The sequence below is a fragment of the Phyllopteryx taeniolatus genome, chromosome 4 (genome assembly GCF_024500385.1).
Source record: "Phyllopteryx taeniolatus isolate TA_2022b chromosome 4, UOR_Ptae_1.2, whole genome shotgun sequence".
Lineage (NCBI taxonomy): Eukaryota > Metazoa > Chordata > Actinopteri > Syngnathiformes > Syngnathidae > Phyllopteryx > Phyllopteryx taeniolatus.
The window spans coordinates 27,463,183-27,480,921 of NC_084505.1; the positions used below are offsets into that span (position 1 = coordinate 27,463,183).

At 45.1% G+C, this 17,739-nt stretch overlaps 1 protein-coding gene across 7 annotated transcripts in view; it reads right to left on the bottom strand.

The window, feature by feature from the left end:
* apbb2b (amyloid beta (A4) precursor protein-binding, family B, member 2b) overlaps nt 1-17,739 on the bottom strand; it is a 60,806-nt gene that overhangs the window by 22,392 nt on the left and 20,675 nt on the right. For 3 of the 7 annotated variants that reach the window (XM_061771152.1, XM_061771151.1, XM_061771156.1), the window contains exons 4-9: nt 16,343-17,336; nt 4,995-5,242; nt 3,919-4,044; nt 3,151-3,222; nt 2,798-2,848; nt 266-351 (exon numbers count right to left, since the gene is read on the bottom strand). In XM_061771152.1, coding sequence (XP_061627136.1) covers nt 266-351; nt 2,798-2,848; nt 3,151-3,222; nt 3,919-4,044; nt 4,995-5,242; nt 16,343-17,315 — 1,556 coding nt within the window. In that variant the 5' untranslated portion in view covers nt 17,316-17,336. Of the gene's footprint in view, nt 1-265; nt 352-2,797; nt 2,849-3,150; nt 3,223-3,918; nt 4,045-4,994; nt 5,243-11,163; nt 11,301-16,342; nt 17,337-17,739 lie in introns of those variants that run through there. The other 4 variants (XM_061771154.1, XM_061771158.1, XM_061771157.1 and 1 more) reach the window with 4 other exon arrangements.

The following is a 17,739-nucleotide window of genomic DNA, read 5'->3' on the forward strand; positions in this document are numbered from 1 at the left end:
TTCTAAGATGAGCAATGAGGTATCGCCGTGGCGACCGTTAGCTCCACTGAGCACAAATCTACCAGAGCCGTCATTACACTGACAGACACCCATTTCCTGATCGGGAGAGTCAATTTCCTGTTTCGTCGGAAGTTATTTAAGAGCGATTAAAGGCTAGATAGGAGAAACTGACCAGATGCCGGTGGCGCATCGGGTAATTGAGTCACAAGAGCACAGAGAGGATTTAAAACTACGGTGGTTTTGTAAAAGTATGATGATATTTTACCTTAACTTTAGTGACGCGTAGCGAAGGGTTGCACCCTCAAACTCCTTTAGGCTGGGGTCAGGGTTCACCGTGGCCTCCTGCAAGTCCTGGTGCGTGGAAGCAATATAGTCAGAATGTGGAGAAACGACCACAACGCACAGAAGACCTTAAAGCCCCCTTCACACATGGAAGCACAAATATTGTGTGCTGAGGTCAGTGGCTTTCATAATTATGCTTAATTAGAGGAAACGTCTGCGTCTCGGCAACTGCACATCAGCAGAGCATACAGGCTCGCTCAATCAATGTGCTACACAGTATAAGGAGATCAGGTTAACAGTACTGCTTACCGCTGAGCTTGTTTCTTGCTATGCGTACCATGGAAAACCAACAACATTTATTCAACATAAACTACCGGTCAAACGTTGGAGAACAACCCAATTTTTCCAATTATTTTTTTGTTTTGTCTTTCAATTTATGCAGTTCAATTGCTCATTTTACTCTGAAATGAAAGCACATAACAAATAAACTATTCAAGTTACAGAAGAAATCAAGAAATCAATCTACAAACAAAAATGTATACTTAACCTTTGACTTATGAAAGTCGCCACCTTGGGCAGCTAAAGAAGCTGAACACACTGGTGGCATTATCTCCAAAATAGAAAGCAAATATAAGATATTATATATACATATATATATTCATGTGGTTAATAAATAAGAAAGTCTATTGCATGTCGTATACAGTGTATATAATATATTGTGTTGTGGCAGTAGTATATGAAAAGAATGAAATGTTGCAATACTGAAAATGGAACGGAGACTAAAGGGGTCGGTACAAATAAGTTCTACTTCTTCCTACACCCTTTCAAACATGAATGAGGAAGCGAGTTAATCATTACTAGTGATTGGGTTAAATACTGTTTCCAGGTTTTTTTTCCCCCCTTTGTCTGTGTTGTTTTCATAGGGGATTGTTTTGTTACCCTTTTTTCCCCACAAGTGTAACAAGTATAAATGTTTGTTCTTTTATTTAATACATGCATGTTCGGAATAAACAAACAACATATGATTTTCTCCCTGCGGAAGTTCCCACAACTGTGAGGCTATTCATTGGGCTTCAGCTACTTGACTTTCAATTAAAAAAATAAAAAATAAATAAAACTTGGAAAAAACATTCAACTGGTCTGAAGGCTCAGTGTCAAGACTTGAACTTGAAAGTGGACACAAGAGTGAAAGCAACGCAAGCTACACACAGTGCCACAACAGAGCCGGCAAGGACTTTCTGAAGTATATTTGATTTCTATTTCCGAGATTATGCCACAGGTGTTTTCAGCTGTTCTGAGTCACGAGTCAAAATTTTAGAATACATTTTGGTTTGGCGATTGATTCCATGTTTTCTTTTGTAACTTGAATAATGTATTAGTTCTGTGCCATCATTGCAGAGTGAAATGAGAAATTGATCTGCATCAATTTCACTTTGAAAAAAAAAGATGGAAAAACTGGTTTGTTCTAAAACGTTTGACCGGTAGTTTAAATTCAATTCCAAAAGAAGCGTGTATGTTCCTGGACTTTGTTACTCGACAAATCAAACATGATGTTCTGTACAACATATTGGCTGAAATGAAGGCAATTTGAAACATTACTGTTCAGTCTGGTTTCCAACAAAATAAGATAAAGTGTTGTTTTAGTTTAATAGTATATGGCAAAAAAAAAAAAAATGGTCTCAAATTCTTACTGTGCACATACATTGTAATTTAATGTTTTTGCACAAACAGTGGCCAAGGGCATATATTTACTCAAACGCAGTGAGTACCAAGACGTTTGAGGAGGCCTCCATTTGTACAAAATGCATGTGGAAGAGCTGTAAGCTCCACTGGCATCATTTGCAAGTCAATGCGCTACCAGTCTCATTATCGGGAAAATATTTCCACAGCGAGTTTGCTGCATGGTTCAAGTCAAAACACGTGATTGGCAATTAATCAATTTCAAGATCAAACTGTCATTGCCGAGTGCTAAAGTCAACGTTTGGACTCGTCGCGTCATCCCCTAATTTGCAATGCACTGATCTTAACCGGGCCATACGGCAATTTGATGTGTGTGAATATTCGGCTAAAACCTTTTGACCAACAGTATGCATGTGGGAGAAGGGCTGAAAGGACGGAAACTTGTCACAAATCATGACACACCGAATACCAGCATGCATCCAAAGTGCATTGCGGAGTGCTGTGGCCGGATGGAGCGACGGCAATGGTGCGCCTATGTGCGGCGGGACGTGCTCAGTCATCAAGCAAAGGGAATTCGTTCACATGTAGAATGCAAACACGTTCATATCTATGCAGCAGGAAGGTTGAGTGAACAGGCCGGAAAGATGCACGTTGAGTGTGTTGCTGCAGCCACGCTCATCAGGGATATGACACAATACTGCGTTCGGCTGGTTGATGTTAGCGCTTGAGCCCACGCATGCTGTCCAGGCAGTTAATGGGGAGCAGCGCATTACAATTAATCCACACATTCACAGTTTGGAGTGGCGATAAGGCTCGTTGAATGCATGATACTTGCCTTCCACACCTCACTATCAATCTTTCCGCCAAAATCCCCCCACATGTGCTTCTACAAACGGCGTTTAAAACACAAGTGCACATATAGTTGGGGGTCGAGGTTGAGAGGGAGAATCAAGGGGGAGAGACAGAACAAGGCTGTTAACTAACTTGCTCACTGCACACTGGTGTTTGTTACAATGAGGAGCAACTCTGGGAAAAACACTTAAGCTCAAAAAAGTTTCTTGCTCCTATTGAACATTCACCTTCCCTTTTAGAATTAGTAAAAGATGAAAATTCATGACAATCAGCAAGAACTTCATTTCTTGGAGAAGTTTTGAAAGAAGGGCAAAAGAGAAATTCTGCAGTTCCCACCTTGTCTTTGTCTTCTTGATGCTGGGGGTTGAACTCTTGATCTGACACCCCCTGTAGCGATGCGGATCGAGGCTAGACAGCAAAAATGAAATAAAAAGGACAGAAATAAGATATACTATCGGACCAAATTTCAAAAGAAGAAAATAAATTCTAGTAAAAAAAAAAAAAACGTAAAAAAAGGTGAGGAGGTGGGGGGAGTGCATGTTATGGTTGTAACACATGCGACACTGTCTTGATTTTCGCATTTGCGCATTACTGGACACAATCAATAACTACGGTGGCGCTAAAAGAAAAAAATCTCAATAAATGAATGCCCCGTGAGTTCAAATCTTCTGTCAAACTGTTTATTTACTTTTGAACGGCTACATTTGTCTGCTTGGAACGTGAAAAGATGTCTCTTAACGTAGGATGCGCATGATGATGCACCGAGAGGCCAGGAAGTAAAGATGGACACCTCCAGCGTCACATCATCCTGCCAACATCAGTCAGTCCCATCCAAGTCAATGTTTTATCTCGCGGCTGCACCTGTCAATCTGCTTTCCTCGCCGTGACCGAGCGTCATTCTGCACGACCCACCTCGCTCTTATTCTATGACGCCACTGGATTATTGACAGTCTTCTCTCATTGCTCGCCTGTCTCGTTAGGTTGTTCCTTGTTGTCAGCTGTACAGGAAACTATGGCTCACGTCATTAAAACCAGTTCTCACTGCGCGTTCAGGCCGCGTCTATCGAGGCCAGGTAAAGAGGCGCACGCCGGCAGGTTACTTACCAAATAGCAGCTGTTGATGAATCCACACGTGGGCAGGACGTGTTCGTGGAGAGGCTCCACTGAGCTGTCGGAGGTGGTGCTGCCCGAGCGAGCCGAGCCCGTGAAGAAGACCTCTGCCTGACAGGACTACAGACGCGTACGCGCGCACACAAAAGCCACGTGCACGAGCACAAGCAAAGTGGTGAGACAAATGAGCAGCGGATAGCTCCTGCTAGGACTTTAAAAAGCCTTTAAACACTCACTCATCACAATATTTAGAAAAAGTGCAGTCTAAAGAAGTCAAGATCAAGTATAACAGCTCAGGGGTGTCAAAGTCCTTTTTGTCACGGGCCACATCGTAGTTAAGGTTTCCCTCGGAGGGCCGGTATGACTGTGAACAGTCGTGGAAAATATGATTAGACCACCCTTCTTTCTGTAGTTTCTTCTTCATTTGTAATGCCTGCCTAACTAAAGGTACATTTGTTTGGACCAATGGAACCATGACAACAAACAGCTCGTGAGAGTTTAATTGAAGAGCTGATCTCTAGCCATTTTCCATGGTTTTCTGGATAATAACCAAATTCACTGGAATACAATTAAGCTCAAGCATGTCAAAAAGGACAAAGTATTACAGAATCTACTGCAATTTTGTTGTGCTCGTATTCTTCAGGTAATACAGCTTTAGCGATACCAGATATTAAAATGAACAAGAAATTGAAGAAATAAAGTATGGTCGAATATTTTTTTTCCATGACCGTATTGAATTGATGGATAACTAGTTTTGAAATCAAAAGCCATGTTGTGGAGGAATGATGACAATCGGGAACTACATTCCATTCAAGGCATGCATTGTTGACTAATCACATTCAGAAGCTAAAACTAGAAAATCATTTGTCTCACTGCATTTAATAATTCTCAAAGGCTTATCCATTGTCTGTCCTGATTACTTTTCTGTAAGATTGAAGCTTCATATGTCATACGTTCCCTCAGCCAAACTATTATTGTAATTATTTTGAGTATTAAAGAGAGTTAAATGAAAGAACTGTCTCAGTATAAAACATCAACTTGGCAAATGTTTGCATGGGCCAGTCTCTCACCTCTTGGTCAGGAGTGGGGGAGGGGCTAAGCGAGCCCAGCAGCTGTTTACGCGGTGTCGAGCTTGTGTGGTCGCCTGGCGCCTGGGGCTCCGCCTGTCCGGGGGGTGCGGCGCGGGTGGCGGGTCTTTCCCACTGGGTAGCGCCCGTAGGAATGTGCCAGTAGTAGATACCCGCCATGTCTGTGATCTTCTTCCATCCGGGCGGCAGGTCCGGGTCCGTTTGGAACGACTGCTCATTCCAGATATCTGCTAAGGAAAGGAAAGACGTTACCTAACGCCAATCAGTGCAAACAGGTGAATAAACTCCCAGATGATCAAATATGCCGTGCCTTCGAAACACATTGCGAAGAATTTCAACAGAGAAAAAGTAACTGCAAGCATAACATTTCCATTTAAAAATAAATAAATGTTGTATGCACTGTAGTACCTGTGTACGTGCCTTTAAGAGGCAGGACCTGGCGGGGTGGCGTGAGTGTCTGGGTGCGAGCTGTGGTCGACAGCAGCTACATCATGAGCGCGCTTCAGGTTTTTTGTTCGGCTGCCGTTCAGTGAATGGCTAAAAAGTGCATCGTGGAATGTGGTTCTCCTTTCTCACTAAACTGAACACCCATTAAAAAACGGTTTCTTAAAAAAGAGGCACAGCGGTGGCGCGAACATTGAAACGTGATTATCGTGGGGGAACACTGTACTGGCCAGTAAGAAACTCTCAGTCTCACCTACAACTCAAGAGCTTAACAAGCTCTGAGCAACAACTGACCAGGCTTGTTTAGTACCTCATTTTTGTCCAAACATTTGTTTTATTACCTTATAATAAGTGTCAGATTTTTCTTTAAAAATGAAAAGTTATGTCTAACATTATGGGGAAATGGACAATTAGAATTTTTTTATTGCAAGCAAAAGCCATACGGAGACTTATACTAAGATGATGAGTTTTTGTAGACGTCACATGGAGGTGCTGCTAGTAAGAGCAGAAAACAAACGTAAGCTTGTTTTACAGAAGATTACTGTTTGAAAAGCTTGCTCTCCCTTGTGCAGCATTTCTTTCCCTCGGCAAAACTTTCCCAAAAAACTAAAGGGAAATGACATCATTTCTGCAAACCACAGCCTGAATGCAGAACACGTGATGGCAGAGGACATCTGTTTTTTTCATTTGTTGTTTTGTTTTGTTTCATTTTTTGGATGGCCAAAAAGTTGACTTGATTCATTGCAGATGTCAGAGCTCGGTATTTACACTTAGATCTAAACATCTCAGCAGTATAAAGAGCACATCTACACAGCGTGGAGCAGATGGCTGATGTAATTCATTTGACGGAGACACATTTGGAGGAAATACGGCAGGCACCGAGTTGACACAAACACACACGCTGACGTGGTGGGGGATGAAATGCAAACTTTCAATCACTGTTATAAAAGATCCCCTCGTCTGAAAGTAGCAAACAACATTTACACACTCATAGCTGGCTACAGCAGTTTGTTGCAAGTGAACTTAAAGGTGGCAAATCACTCAAGGGATATACGCTCATCCAAGACGTTATTAGGTACACCGATCAGATAAGATCAAATACAACTTCTATCAAATGGTTTTATCAAGCAATGCGATGATGCAATGTCCGAAAGGTATGCATTCATAATGCTTATTATTGTTGTTGTCTTTTGCAATGCTTTTCTTGGTGCCTATCATGTTGCTAAATAAGCCAATTAAAATATTCTAAACACATTTCAGAATCAGAATCATCTTTATTTGCCAAGTACAAGGAATTTGTCTCCGGTAGTTGGAGCTGCTCTAATACCACAACAGCCAGAAAATACCTTTGAGACATAAAAACACACTACGGAGAGTCACTGAGCAATGAAAGTTTACCGGTGATGTGGTAATGCCGACAATTGTGCAAATGATGCAGAGTCCTCCAGCAATTTAGAGCAGTTTGAAATGACTAATAGAGTAATAGTCTGCTACAGTGACCATTGTGCAAATGGCGCAGATGCAAATTCGCTTTTAGCTAACGCTAGTCCCATTTCTTTTAATTGTGCGTTTAAATAAATGAATGAATTAATCCATTTTGATACTTCCCTGTGTGTGTGTTAATTGTTGACTACACACACAAAAACTTGGAGCAAGGTGCTGACGTTTCATATGACATCGCCGCAGTGGAGCGAGTTATTTAGCTGTTAGCGCATTAGCTCGCAAGCTAACACGGACAAGCAAACATAATAAACGGTTCACTTTCCCTTAAGTGTGTCTGTTGTGTGCTACGAGCTGCACATGGAGCAAGGCTGTGGAGTATTGGACAGAGCCAACACCGGTCCGGCGGCATTCCACGAGCCCACCAGCGGCTAATGGCACGGCCGTCCCGCTCTCCGTCGGCTCATCACAACAGTCTCCGGGGTAAAACTGTGATTCGTAGTTCTGCTTTTCAATGCGTTGTTTGAAGTACAAAATGCTAATTTTGCTTTATTCAAGCCTTGGATATACAGTATGTAAACACAAACGAAGCCTAAACATCGGATTTTGTCATCTTTGGTAGCTCATGAAGACATCTTGTGTAAAACAAAAGACATTGTAGATGTTTAAAGTCTCGACGGGTGCTTTGTCTCAGTCTCGTGCTGTTGGCCTTCGCCAGTTACCAGAGCCAGAAGGAAGTGCTTTGTTCTATTTTGCTGGATGGGGAAGTTGGTTGTGCATATACCTTATTGATTGAGCATGTCTCAATATTCATATTCATATAAACTGTAAAAAAATATATATATATTTTGGAAAGTGGTAAATATAATCCCTGAAAATCTAAAATTGACTATCATTTTAGATAGCAAAGGTATTCTAAAAGTGTAAATTGTAACAACACTGCCTATCTGACAACTTAAAAGTCTTACCGAGAAAAATGAAGTAAAAGCCATCGGTACTACAATATGCATCATGTGACGCCACCATGCCGCACTGATTGGCTGACAAGTGATCAGTGCATGGTGGTAGTGTGGTCGTCTCCCAACCCAGAAGTTGTGGGTTCAATTAATAAGCAATAATACTAGGACAATACTGGGGGGGCGTGCCTGTTTTTTGGAGCAGCAAATAAATGAGCCATCGAGCGGCGGGCAGTTTTCAGGTGTGGCTCGCACATTCCGTCCTCGGCATTTTCGCCAGTTTCAATATGCAAAATGGCGGCGTCCGTGGTTGACAATTGATCACTGATTGGCCATTAGCTAGCGAATCAGCACGAAAGCAAACACACAACAAAGAAAAAGGCATTATAAAACTCGTAAGGCTCATAAAAAGCACTGACAAGATTAGTTCCTTATTGTATTATGAGTGTCGTCAAGGTTAGCAGGCTATATGTGCATTTTATTTCACTCCCCGTGCCTGCGTGGGTTTTCTCCGGGCACTCCGGTTTCCTCCCACATCCCAAAAACATGCATTAATTGGAGACTCTAAATTGCCCGTAGGCATGACTGTGAGTGCGAATGGTTGTTTGTTTCTATGTCCCCTGCGATTGGCTGGCAACCAGTTCAGGGTGTACCCCGCCTCCTGCCCGATGACAGTTGGGATTGGCTCCAGCACGCCCGCGACCCTAGTGAGGAGACGCGGCTCAGAAAATGGATGGATGGATAACTGTGGTTGTGTATTGTATGGAAAACAATGACTTCTCGGCCATATTCACGCTAACGCAAGGTAAAATGGTAATCCAATCCTTCTGATTGGCCACTAAAGCATCGACTGTTAGTCACTTCTGTCCTAAATTTATTCATAGGTTATTTTTTTACAGTGTAGTTTTGTGTTCAAATATCTCAACTACATGCAAATACATTAAGAACCTGGGTTCGAGTTGAGTGAGAACTAGCTACAAGGAGACACTAAATTAATTGATCGGTGAACTTCGGTGGTCATAATTCCCTTATTTCCCTTCAAAAATATTGCATTGTATTTTCCATGTAAAGCTACCGGTAGTCATGTTAATGAGCTATAACAAAACCCACTATTTTCACTCAAGGATGACAGACAGCATTGCCAACACGTTATAGTCAAGCTGACAATTACACTCACCAAAAGGGTACAAGATTATAAAGTAGCATACTCCCTACTTACTACTGTAATGTATGTACTGTATAGTAGTTGCCATGCAGATGATGCAGCTCAAAACAAGGACAGCCTCAACAAACCTGACAGATTGAATTTGCTTATGAAGGAGAAAAAAGAAAGAAAAAAAAGTTCCATGACAATATTATGAGTTCCACGACTGAAACTTCATCTCACAACTCTGGCCTACTCTGTTTCCAGTAAGTGGATCGGAACTTTTTTTCCTCCATCCGGTCATATTTTTTAATGTTATGATCTGATTTGTGTGTGCATGTGGGCAAGTACGTCCTCACATGCGCTCCCAAAATTGCAGAGACCCCCAACAAAGCTTTGGTTAAAACTTGAACCCAGGCAAAAACCCTATGGTGTACTTGCCAATAAAATGAGGGACAATGATGACTGACGAAGAGCAGGGCTGACCTCAAAATATCTGTCATACTAAATTATTCACTCCCCTCTGTCTCGCCAAAAGCTCCTCATCAAGATCCTCTACAAGTCTGCTCCAATGCTCTTACAGGCTTTTACAAGCGTGAACCTAAGGGAAGCTAAGGCTGCTCAGAGATTAATGTGATTATCGGACATCAATTCCAGCCACAAAAACCTTGTTCTTGACTTTTGGTCCTCTATCAAAAGAGATTATATCAACCTTGTGCTGATTTGGATTCATGAAGTGGCCCGAGGAAAGTACTTCTGGCAGCAGTCTATCTCTGGCAAAAAAAAAACGTCAGAGCATCTACTACAAGGGACAATACGAGTGTCAGCAGAGAGGGTATTGGTGTGATAGGAGTAGAAAAGTGGATGTGGATTAGGCACGTAAACACGGAAGCGCAGAGAGAGAGGGCGTGGGGGACAGGGGGGGAGAGAGAGAGAGAGTGAGTGAGAGAGAGAGAGAGAGGGAGAGAGAGAGAAAGTGAGAGAGATAGCGAGTGGGAGAGAAAGTGAGTGTTACAGGGAGAGTAAGTGAGAGAGAGATAGAGAGTGGGAGAAAGAGAGAGAGATAGAGAGTGGGAGATGTTGAGAGAGCTCGAGAGTGATGGAGAGTGATAGAAAGGGATAGAGAGAGAGTGGGAGAGAGAAAAACAGTGAGACAGAGCGAGAGAGAGAAAGTGAGACAGTGAGAGAGATAGCGAGAGGGAGATAAAGTGAGTGCGCATGAGAGAGAAAGTGAGTGTGAGAGGGAGAATAAGTGATAGAGAGAGATAGAGAGTGGGAGAAAGAGAGAGAGATAGAGAGTGGGAGAAAGAGAGATGGTGAGAGAGCTCGAGAGTGGGAGAGAAAGTGAGTGAGAGTGATGGAGAGTGGGAGAGTGATGGAAAGGGATAGAGAGTGGGAGAGATAGAGTGGGAGAGAGAAAGACGGTGAGACAGAGCGAGAGAGAGAGAGACAAGAGAGCGATAAGAGTGTGACAGCAAGGGAGAGAAAGTGAGCAAGTGACAGATAGAGAGTGAGAGATAAAGCTAGAGAGAGAATGTGAAAGAGAGAGAGACAGAGAGAGAAAGAGGGTGAGAGAGTGAAAAAGTGTGTAAGAGCGATAGAGAGACAGAGAGGGTGAGAGAGAGAAAGAGAAAAAGTGATAGAGTAAGAGAGCGACAAAGAGAGGGTGAGAGAGAGAATGAGAGAAACTGCGAGAGACTGTCAGAGACGGAGAGCTCCGGCAGCCTTGGCTGGAAGGCTGCATCGTGCTTCAAAGTTTGCAGCGTCACCCTCTGGCAGCATCAGCACACGCGGGGTCGCAGGATTCAGTCTTAGCGTGACGCCGCCGAGGCTAGCCGTGAGCACGCTACCTGTGGTGCTCATACAAATATGTGCTCCTTCCTATTTAGCCACATTAGCTACAGTTAGCATGCAGCCAGCGAGTTGAGCGTAAGGGGGAGGGGAGAGCTTGTGTCGCAAAACTGAAAAAGATATACACACACACACAATGTTTGGTAAATGCCCACACACAAACACACACCCTGCACTAATCCGATCAATAGACACTTTATAGCAACAGCACGCACACGAACGGCAGACACAGAAAACTGCCTGTGTCATAAAACTTGGAGTCCCATTCACAGCTCAAACTAGCCCACAGTGACAGAGAGACCGATAACACACCTACCCTCGTAATTGACAATGACAATGGCCAGCATGTAGTCTTTCCCCAGCATCATACTGTAGTTTAGTTTGCCAGCTGCCTTATACGGCAAGAAAAGCCAGAGCTGTTGCCAAACACGCACAACCCCAGACAGACAGGAGAGGACGGTGAAGGGGGGCGCATTGCAAGAGAGGGGCTGACGAGGACAGGAGAGGCGGGGGAGGGGGACGCGACGAAAGGGGGAGAGAAGGCAAAAGACGGAGGGGAGCGCCACCAACAAATTCAGATTCACTCGCTAGTCTGCTTGAAAAAACATATTCCAAATCCTAATTTTTGCATTCGGATGAGAATGAATCAAAGTACGTATTTTACTCTGACAAACGCTGCAATGCTTTTGTTTTCTTCTGTTGCCATTTTGACGCATTTGCAGTTGTAGCCATGGTTCACGGAGATCAATACTCTCACGTAGAGCACGGATGTCCCCGAGACGAGAATCTCCGCCGAACGAGGCGTCCCATTGCCGTGAGGAGCTGCACGGATGTTCATGGCAAACTGCGACCGTGGCAGATAAATTGGATAACGTTATGCAACATTCATTCAACACATCGTGCTAGATGATTGACGAGAGCTTGCCAGCTACCGCCAACTAGCAGCTAAGCTAACGAGCTGGCTTAGTAGAAGCAGATGTAGCCAGCCAGCGTGGATTTACACATTTTACTTCAACGACACCAGCGTACGACAGACCACGGCCACGATACGGGAAGGGATCCTGGTTCAAGGAAGCCATTTTCAACTAAAAAGAAGCGTTTTGCAACAGCTTTTTTCAGAAAGGGAAAAGAAGTTGCTAAAACGCAGCAGCCAAAATGCAGTAGCGTATTCTTTCTGGTGTTGAAACAAAATCTGAAAACCCCCAAAGATTGCGACCAGGACTTAACCAAAGGGCTATAGATAGTGTTCAAATAATCAAATTGGATTTTTCGTTTGTTGTACAATAACGTCTTTATTTCGGAATAGTACAATTGGTAACGATTCGACTAGTCATTTGTTACTGTCAATGCGAATAGCGAATGGAGATTTAGACGGCGGGTCCGAGCTCTGTAGAGGTTACAATATTCCGTTTCAGTTTGCCCTGCATGCAAACACACGAACAGGCTGAACGACACTCAAACATCTGTCTCATTCATCCTCGTGAAATGTTGATCGTAAATGTCTTCACCTCACTTGGTTGCCCTAGCAATCCTTAAGGCCTCTTTATACTCCCGCGCTGTCGACAACGCCCGCATTGCATCAAGTGACCGTCGAATTGGCCCGTGCGGCCCCTCTGCGTCGCTTTACGCGCACACGGCAAACATTTATGCTGCGCGTAGAATGCCGCGGAGATTATCTCCCGTGATTGGTCCGTTTTAGTCACATGCTGTGATGATGTAATCAGCGTTCCTCTCGGTTCCACATAGCACATACGATGGATTTTGCAGCATAATTAAACGTATCATCTGGTCATCTAGGTCCATTTGTTCTAGCAGACACTGTTCCACGGTCGCCATTCTTGTTGCTTTGTTCCTTGTTACGGAAAGAAAAGTAAAAACGGCTACCGGAAAAGGCCAGAAAACGCAGCGGAAACTCCACCCCGTGGCGTCCGAGACAATACCAGCCGTAGCGACACCCCCTTGGAGGAGAACTGCAGCACACTTTCAAAACAGCGCGCGTGGGTTGCGCTCGAGTATAAAGGCAAACTGCGTGCGGGATAGCTGCAGTGACGTCAGCGCGGTCGCCATCCGCGTGAGTAAAAAGAAGCCTTTAGGCCATCTTTTATGCTAATCAGAGTTGAGGTGCAGCGATGGAGATTTGAAATCTGGCTGTTGAAGCAATCGTGACGCAGTAAAGCCAAGTATTCAACTTCAATTATGTGAGTGATGTAGAGTGTTTTCAGACCATGCACCATTGTGTGTGCGTGCGTGCGTGCAGTTTTGGCTCCCCAGTGCGAAAGCGATGTCATACAGGCCGTGGAAGCCGCAACATCCCGAGAGGATTCTGACACACACCGGGGAAAAACAACACAGCTTTGTCATCGTTAGAGGGAGGCAGATGAGAAGTTAAATGTCGATGACTTCACCAAAAATATTAGACATTCTTCAGAAAACAAAACAGGATGCATTGTTTTCATTTACATCCTACACGTTGCCGCCTGGAGAGGGAATCCTCAGAGAAATATGAAATCTATAAAGTAATTTAGTTTGTTTCAGAAACAAGGCAGCAACAAGACACCAAGCCAAGTTGATGTTCATCATACATGAAACACATTAAACGTGCAGATGTTTTCAAGTCACGAGGGGCAAGATCTACAGGATATTATAGTAAACGAAAATGAACAAAATAACTGAAAAACAAATGTCGAAAGAACAACAACCAACGTGACATCCGCAGCATTTTTAGGATTGTGTTATGGTTGTACTGTTTCATTGAGCTATATCCATGCAGAACTTCTCAATGGCAGTGTTGTATTATTGTGCTCAATACAACTCTGCCATGGAAAGAGGAGGTCAGAACATTCAGAGAAATTATCCTATTCCTTTTTAAAATAATTGATTGGGGTGCTGGAGAGGAGGGTCCGTCGGGAAGTTGAATCCCAGATTCAGGAGGAGCAGTGTGGTTTTCGTCCTGGCCGTGGAACAGTGGACCAGCTCTACACCCTTGGCAGGGTCCTCGAGGGTGCATGGGAGTTCGCCCAACCAGTCTACATGTGTTTTGTGGACTTGGAGAAGGCGTTCGACCGTGTCCCTCGGGGAGTCCTGTGGAGGGTGCTTCGGGAGCATGGGGTACCGAGCCCCCTGATACAGGCTGTTCGGTCCCTGTACGACCGGAGTCAGAGTTTGGTCCGCATATCCGGCAGTAACTCTGACTCGTTCCCAGTGAGGGTTGGACTCCGCCAAGGCTGCCCTTTGTCACCGATTCTGTTCCTAACTTTTATGGACAGAATTTCTAGGCGCAGCCGAGGCGTAGAGGGGGTCCGGTTTGGTGGCCTCAGTATTGCATCTCTTCTTTTTGCAGATGATGTGGTTCATCAAGCCGTGACCTCCAACTCTCATTGGAGCAGTTCGCAGCCGAGTGTGAAGCGGCTGGGATGAGAATCAGCACCTCCAAATCTGAGACCATGGTCCTCAGTCGGAAAAGGGTGGCGTGCCCTCTCCAGGTCGAGGATGAGATCCTGCAAAAAGGTCCAGTATCTTGGGGTCTTGTTCACGAGTGAGGGAAGAATGGAACGGGAGATCGACAGGCGGATCGGTGCAGCGTCTGCAGTGATGCAGACTTTGTATCGATCCGTTGTGGTAAAGAAGGAGCTAAGCCGAAAGGCAAAGCTCTCGATTTACCGGTCGATCTACGTTCCTACCCTCACCTATGGTCACGAGCTGTGGGTCGTGACCGAAAGAACAAGATCCCGGATACAAGCGAAATGAGTTTCCTCAGGGTGTCCGGGCTCTCCCTTAGAGATAGGGTGAGAAGCTCGGTTATCCGGGAGGATCTCAGAGTAGAGCCGTTCCGCCTTCACATCGAGAGGAGCCAGATGAGGTGGCCGGGGCATCTGATTCGGATGCCTCCCGGACGCCTCCCCGGTGAGGTGTTCCGGGCACGTCCCACCGGGAGGAGACCCCGGGGACGACCCAGGACACGCTGGAGAGACTACGTCTCTCGGCTGGCCTGGGAACGCCTCGGGACCCCCCGGAAGAGATGGATGAAGTGGCTGGGGAAAGGGAAGTCTGGGCGTCCCTGCTAAAGCTACTGCCCCCGCGACCCGACCTCGGATAAGCGAAGATGGATGGATGGATGGATCCCTTAGACTTTTAGGCCATCCCTAAAATTGATTAGTACTTTAAATGGTGTGAATGAGAATGTGAATAACTGTTTGTCTGTGCAATAGACTGGTGACCAGTTAAGGGTGTATTCCACCTCCCACGCAAATTTAGTTTGGATTGATTCCAATTACCAGTGACCAAAATGTGGACAAGTGGTATAGAAATGTTTGCATATAAACATTTATGTGAGGCTTTTTGTGAGCAATGTTGAGGAAAAAAGATTCTACAAAAGGATCACTGATATGTTGAAAATTAAAAATAGTCCAAGTTGAAAGCGATGTAACAATCTGAACTTTAGCAAAGTGAAGCATCTTTGATAGATTGCCATTCAAAGTCAGTAAGGCTCAACATGAGTGGAGAAGTGCCAAGTAGTTCTCAATCTGACCTGACCTACATCAGACCTCCTTAATCAACTAACATTCAAAGTAAGTAGTGTTCAAATTTTGTCAATGTCAGAAGTGTTTGGTTTCCTTGAAAGAAAAGAAAGACACTCAAGAGGAGTTGACAAGGAACATGGAGCCAATAATCCCACCGTTGACATGAGTTACTGCTGTCATCTTGGGTCAGAAAGGCTTTGTTGCCGATGATAAGAACAATAAACCACTGAAAGTTTGAAGAAAGAAGACAAAAGAAGTCTACTGATATTAGTAGTAGATAGTCCAATTGAATACATTCGAACGTAAAATGTGCTATCACACTTTTATGAGCCAAACTAACCAAAGAAACAAGGCCCAAGAAGCCTCTGGAAAATGATCTTATCAAGATGGGCAAGAGAGAGCAACTTTTAAAATGAATTCCTCCAGGGGGATAAAACTGGAGCACATAATAAAGTCAAGCTGCAACTCAGGAGCTTGGACCTTGTATGATGCCCCGTGATTCATTTCCGACCAGTCCAGGGTGTACCCTGCCTCTTGCCCAAAGTCCGCTGGGATACCTCACCAGAGACCCGAACCAGGACAAGCCGTATTGAAAAATGGATGAAATTAAATTTGAGGATTATCGGGATCTAAAATAACCTAACTCTTGGGAATATGAGACAAAAAGCAAGTGGCAGTAGAGAAAGAAGTTAAAAGAGCGATTAGGGCTGCTACTCAACAACACTGGTCCACACACACACACACACACACACACAGTATGCGGTCTAAATGGCTCACCACCCCCTTGAGGCTATGGAAGAACTGGCTGTCCCAGAGGGATTCTGGGGGATTTACTGCAGACTGGAGTGTTTGTTATTCTATTGCAGCAATGTCCCAAGTTGGGCATAAAACTAAAGTCCCTATAAATGGATGAAAGTCCCGAGGGACAGCAAATCAAAGCAAACCTACAAAGTCTACATCAAAAGGTGTCCATACCTGTCTCCCCGGGGGAGTTGCTCTCCTGGGACAACGTGGTCCAACTCAACTCTTCATCACTCTGGTTCAAGTTCTGGATCCGGTTCAGAGCGCAGTCCGTCTTTGCGCCGGTCCTCCTGTCTTTCTTGGTCTCTGGAGAGGACGAGGAAGAGGAGGAGCAGGAGGCTGCCGAGAGGAGGGGTGTGTCCTCTGGGCTGGCTTGTCTGGGTGGGAAAGGTGGAGGGGGCACGGGGGAGTCCTTGGAGTGGAGGTCTGAGACGATCGGCAAAGTTGACGACGTATTATTCACTGGAGACTCGCTCTTAATCAACAATAACGGTTTCTTCTCCTCGTTTTGGTGCTCCTCCACCGCCTCGTCGTCATCCTCAGCCTTCATCAGGGACATAAGTTCCTTCTGGGAGAGGATGCCGATATCGCTTTGCTCCACCTCAGCGTTCAACAGATAAACAACATCTCCCGTGTTGCCGTTGAGTTTGAGATCGTGGGCCGTGTCGACATTACAGCCACTCCCCGATTCTGACCCGTGGCCCGACTTGGGGTCGGTGTTACCGTTTGGGTGCAGCTCGGCATCATCCCCCGCGTGACCTTCAGGCTCCTCAGGTGTGTTAACGCTCATATCATCCGTTATGCTTTCAGAATTACACTCAAGACTGAGGTCTGTTGTATTTCTATTGTGATCCTGCCCGGCTTTACGGAGCTGGTTGACCCCGTTCTTGGCCAGTTTGGGATTGTTGGGGGTCAACAGTTGTGAAGGTGACGAATCGGGTGACGATGAGGGCGGCACCGCCTCCCCGAGGCCCATGGCGGTCTGGATATTTGTCAGCGCGTACTTTTTGCGACACTTGGGCGGTGTGGAGGAGCCCTGTTTGATGACGTCACTGCCGAGGACCTGGTTGTGGGACGAGCGCAGGCTGAGCGAAGTGGGGGGCTTGGCCAAGGGGCCGTTGCGATTGCTCACGTCTACCGACATCATCGTGGCGGTCAGATAGATCCACTGAAAGAGAAAGGACACCAAAAGGTAAATGCATTTGAAAAAGCCTCCGCAAAGGCTTCAACTTTTGTTACTGGGGCAGCACGGCTCAGGCGGTAGAGAGGTCGTCTCCAACCCGAAGGTTGTTGGTTCGACGCTCGGCCCCTGTGATCATGCCGAAATTTCCTTGAGCAAGATACCGAACACCCAGTCGCTCCTCATGCTTCATCATCAGAATTTGGCGAATGAGGAGACAGCACAAAAGCGCTACTTTGCACTGGAAACTTTTACATTTGTTCCCTTGAATCTGGATGGAGCTTTACATTCATTCCATTAAGATCCATAAGTACAGTACAACAAACAAATGAGTCTGACCCAGAGACTTGAGCATCAATTGGGATTTTCCCAAATCAAATTTCCACCCAAG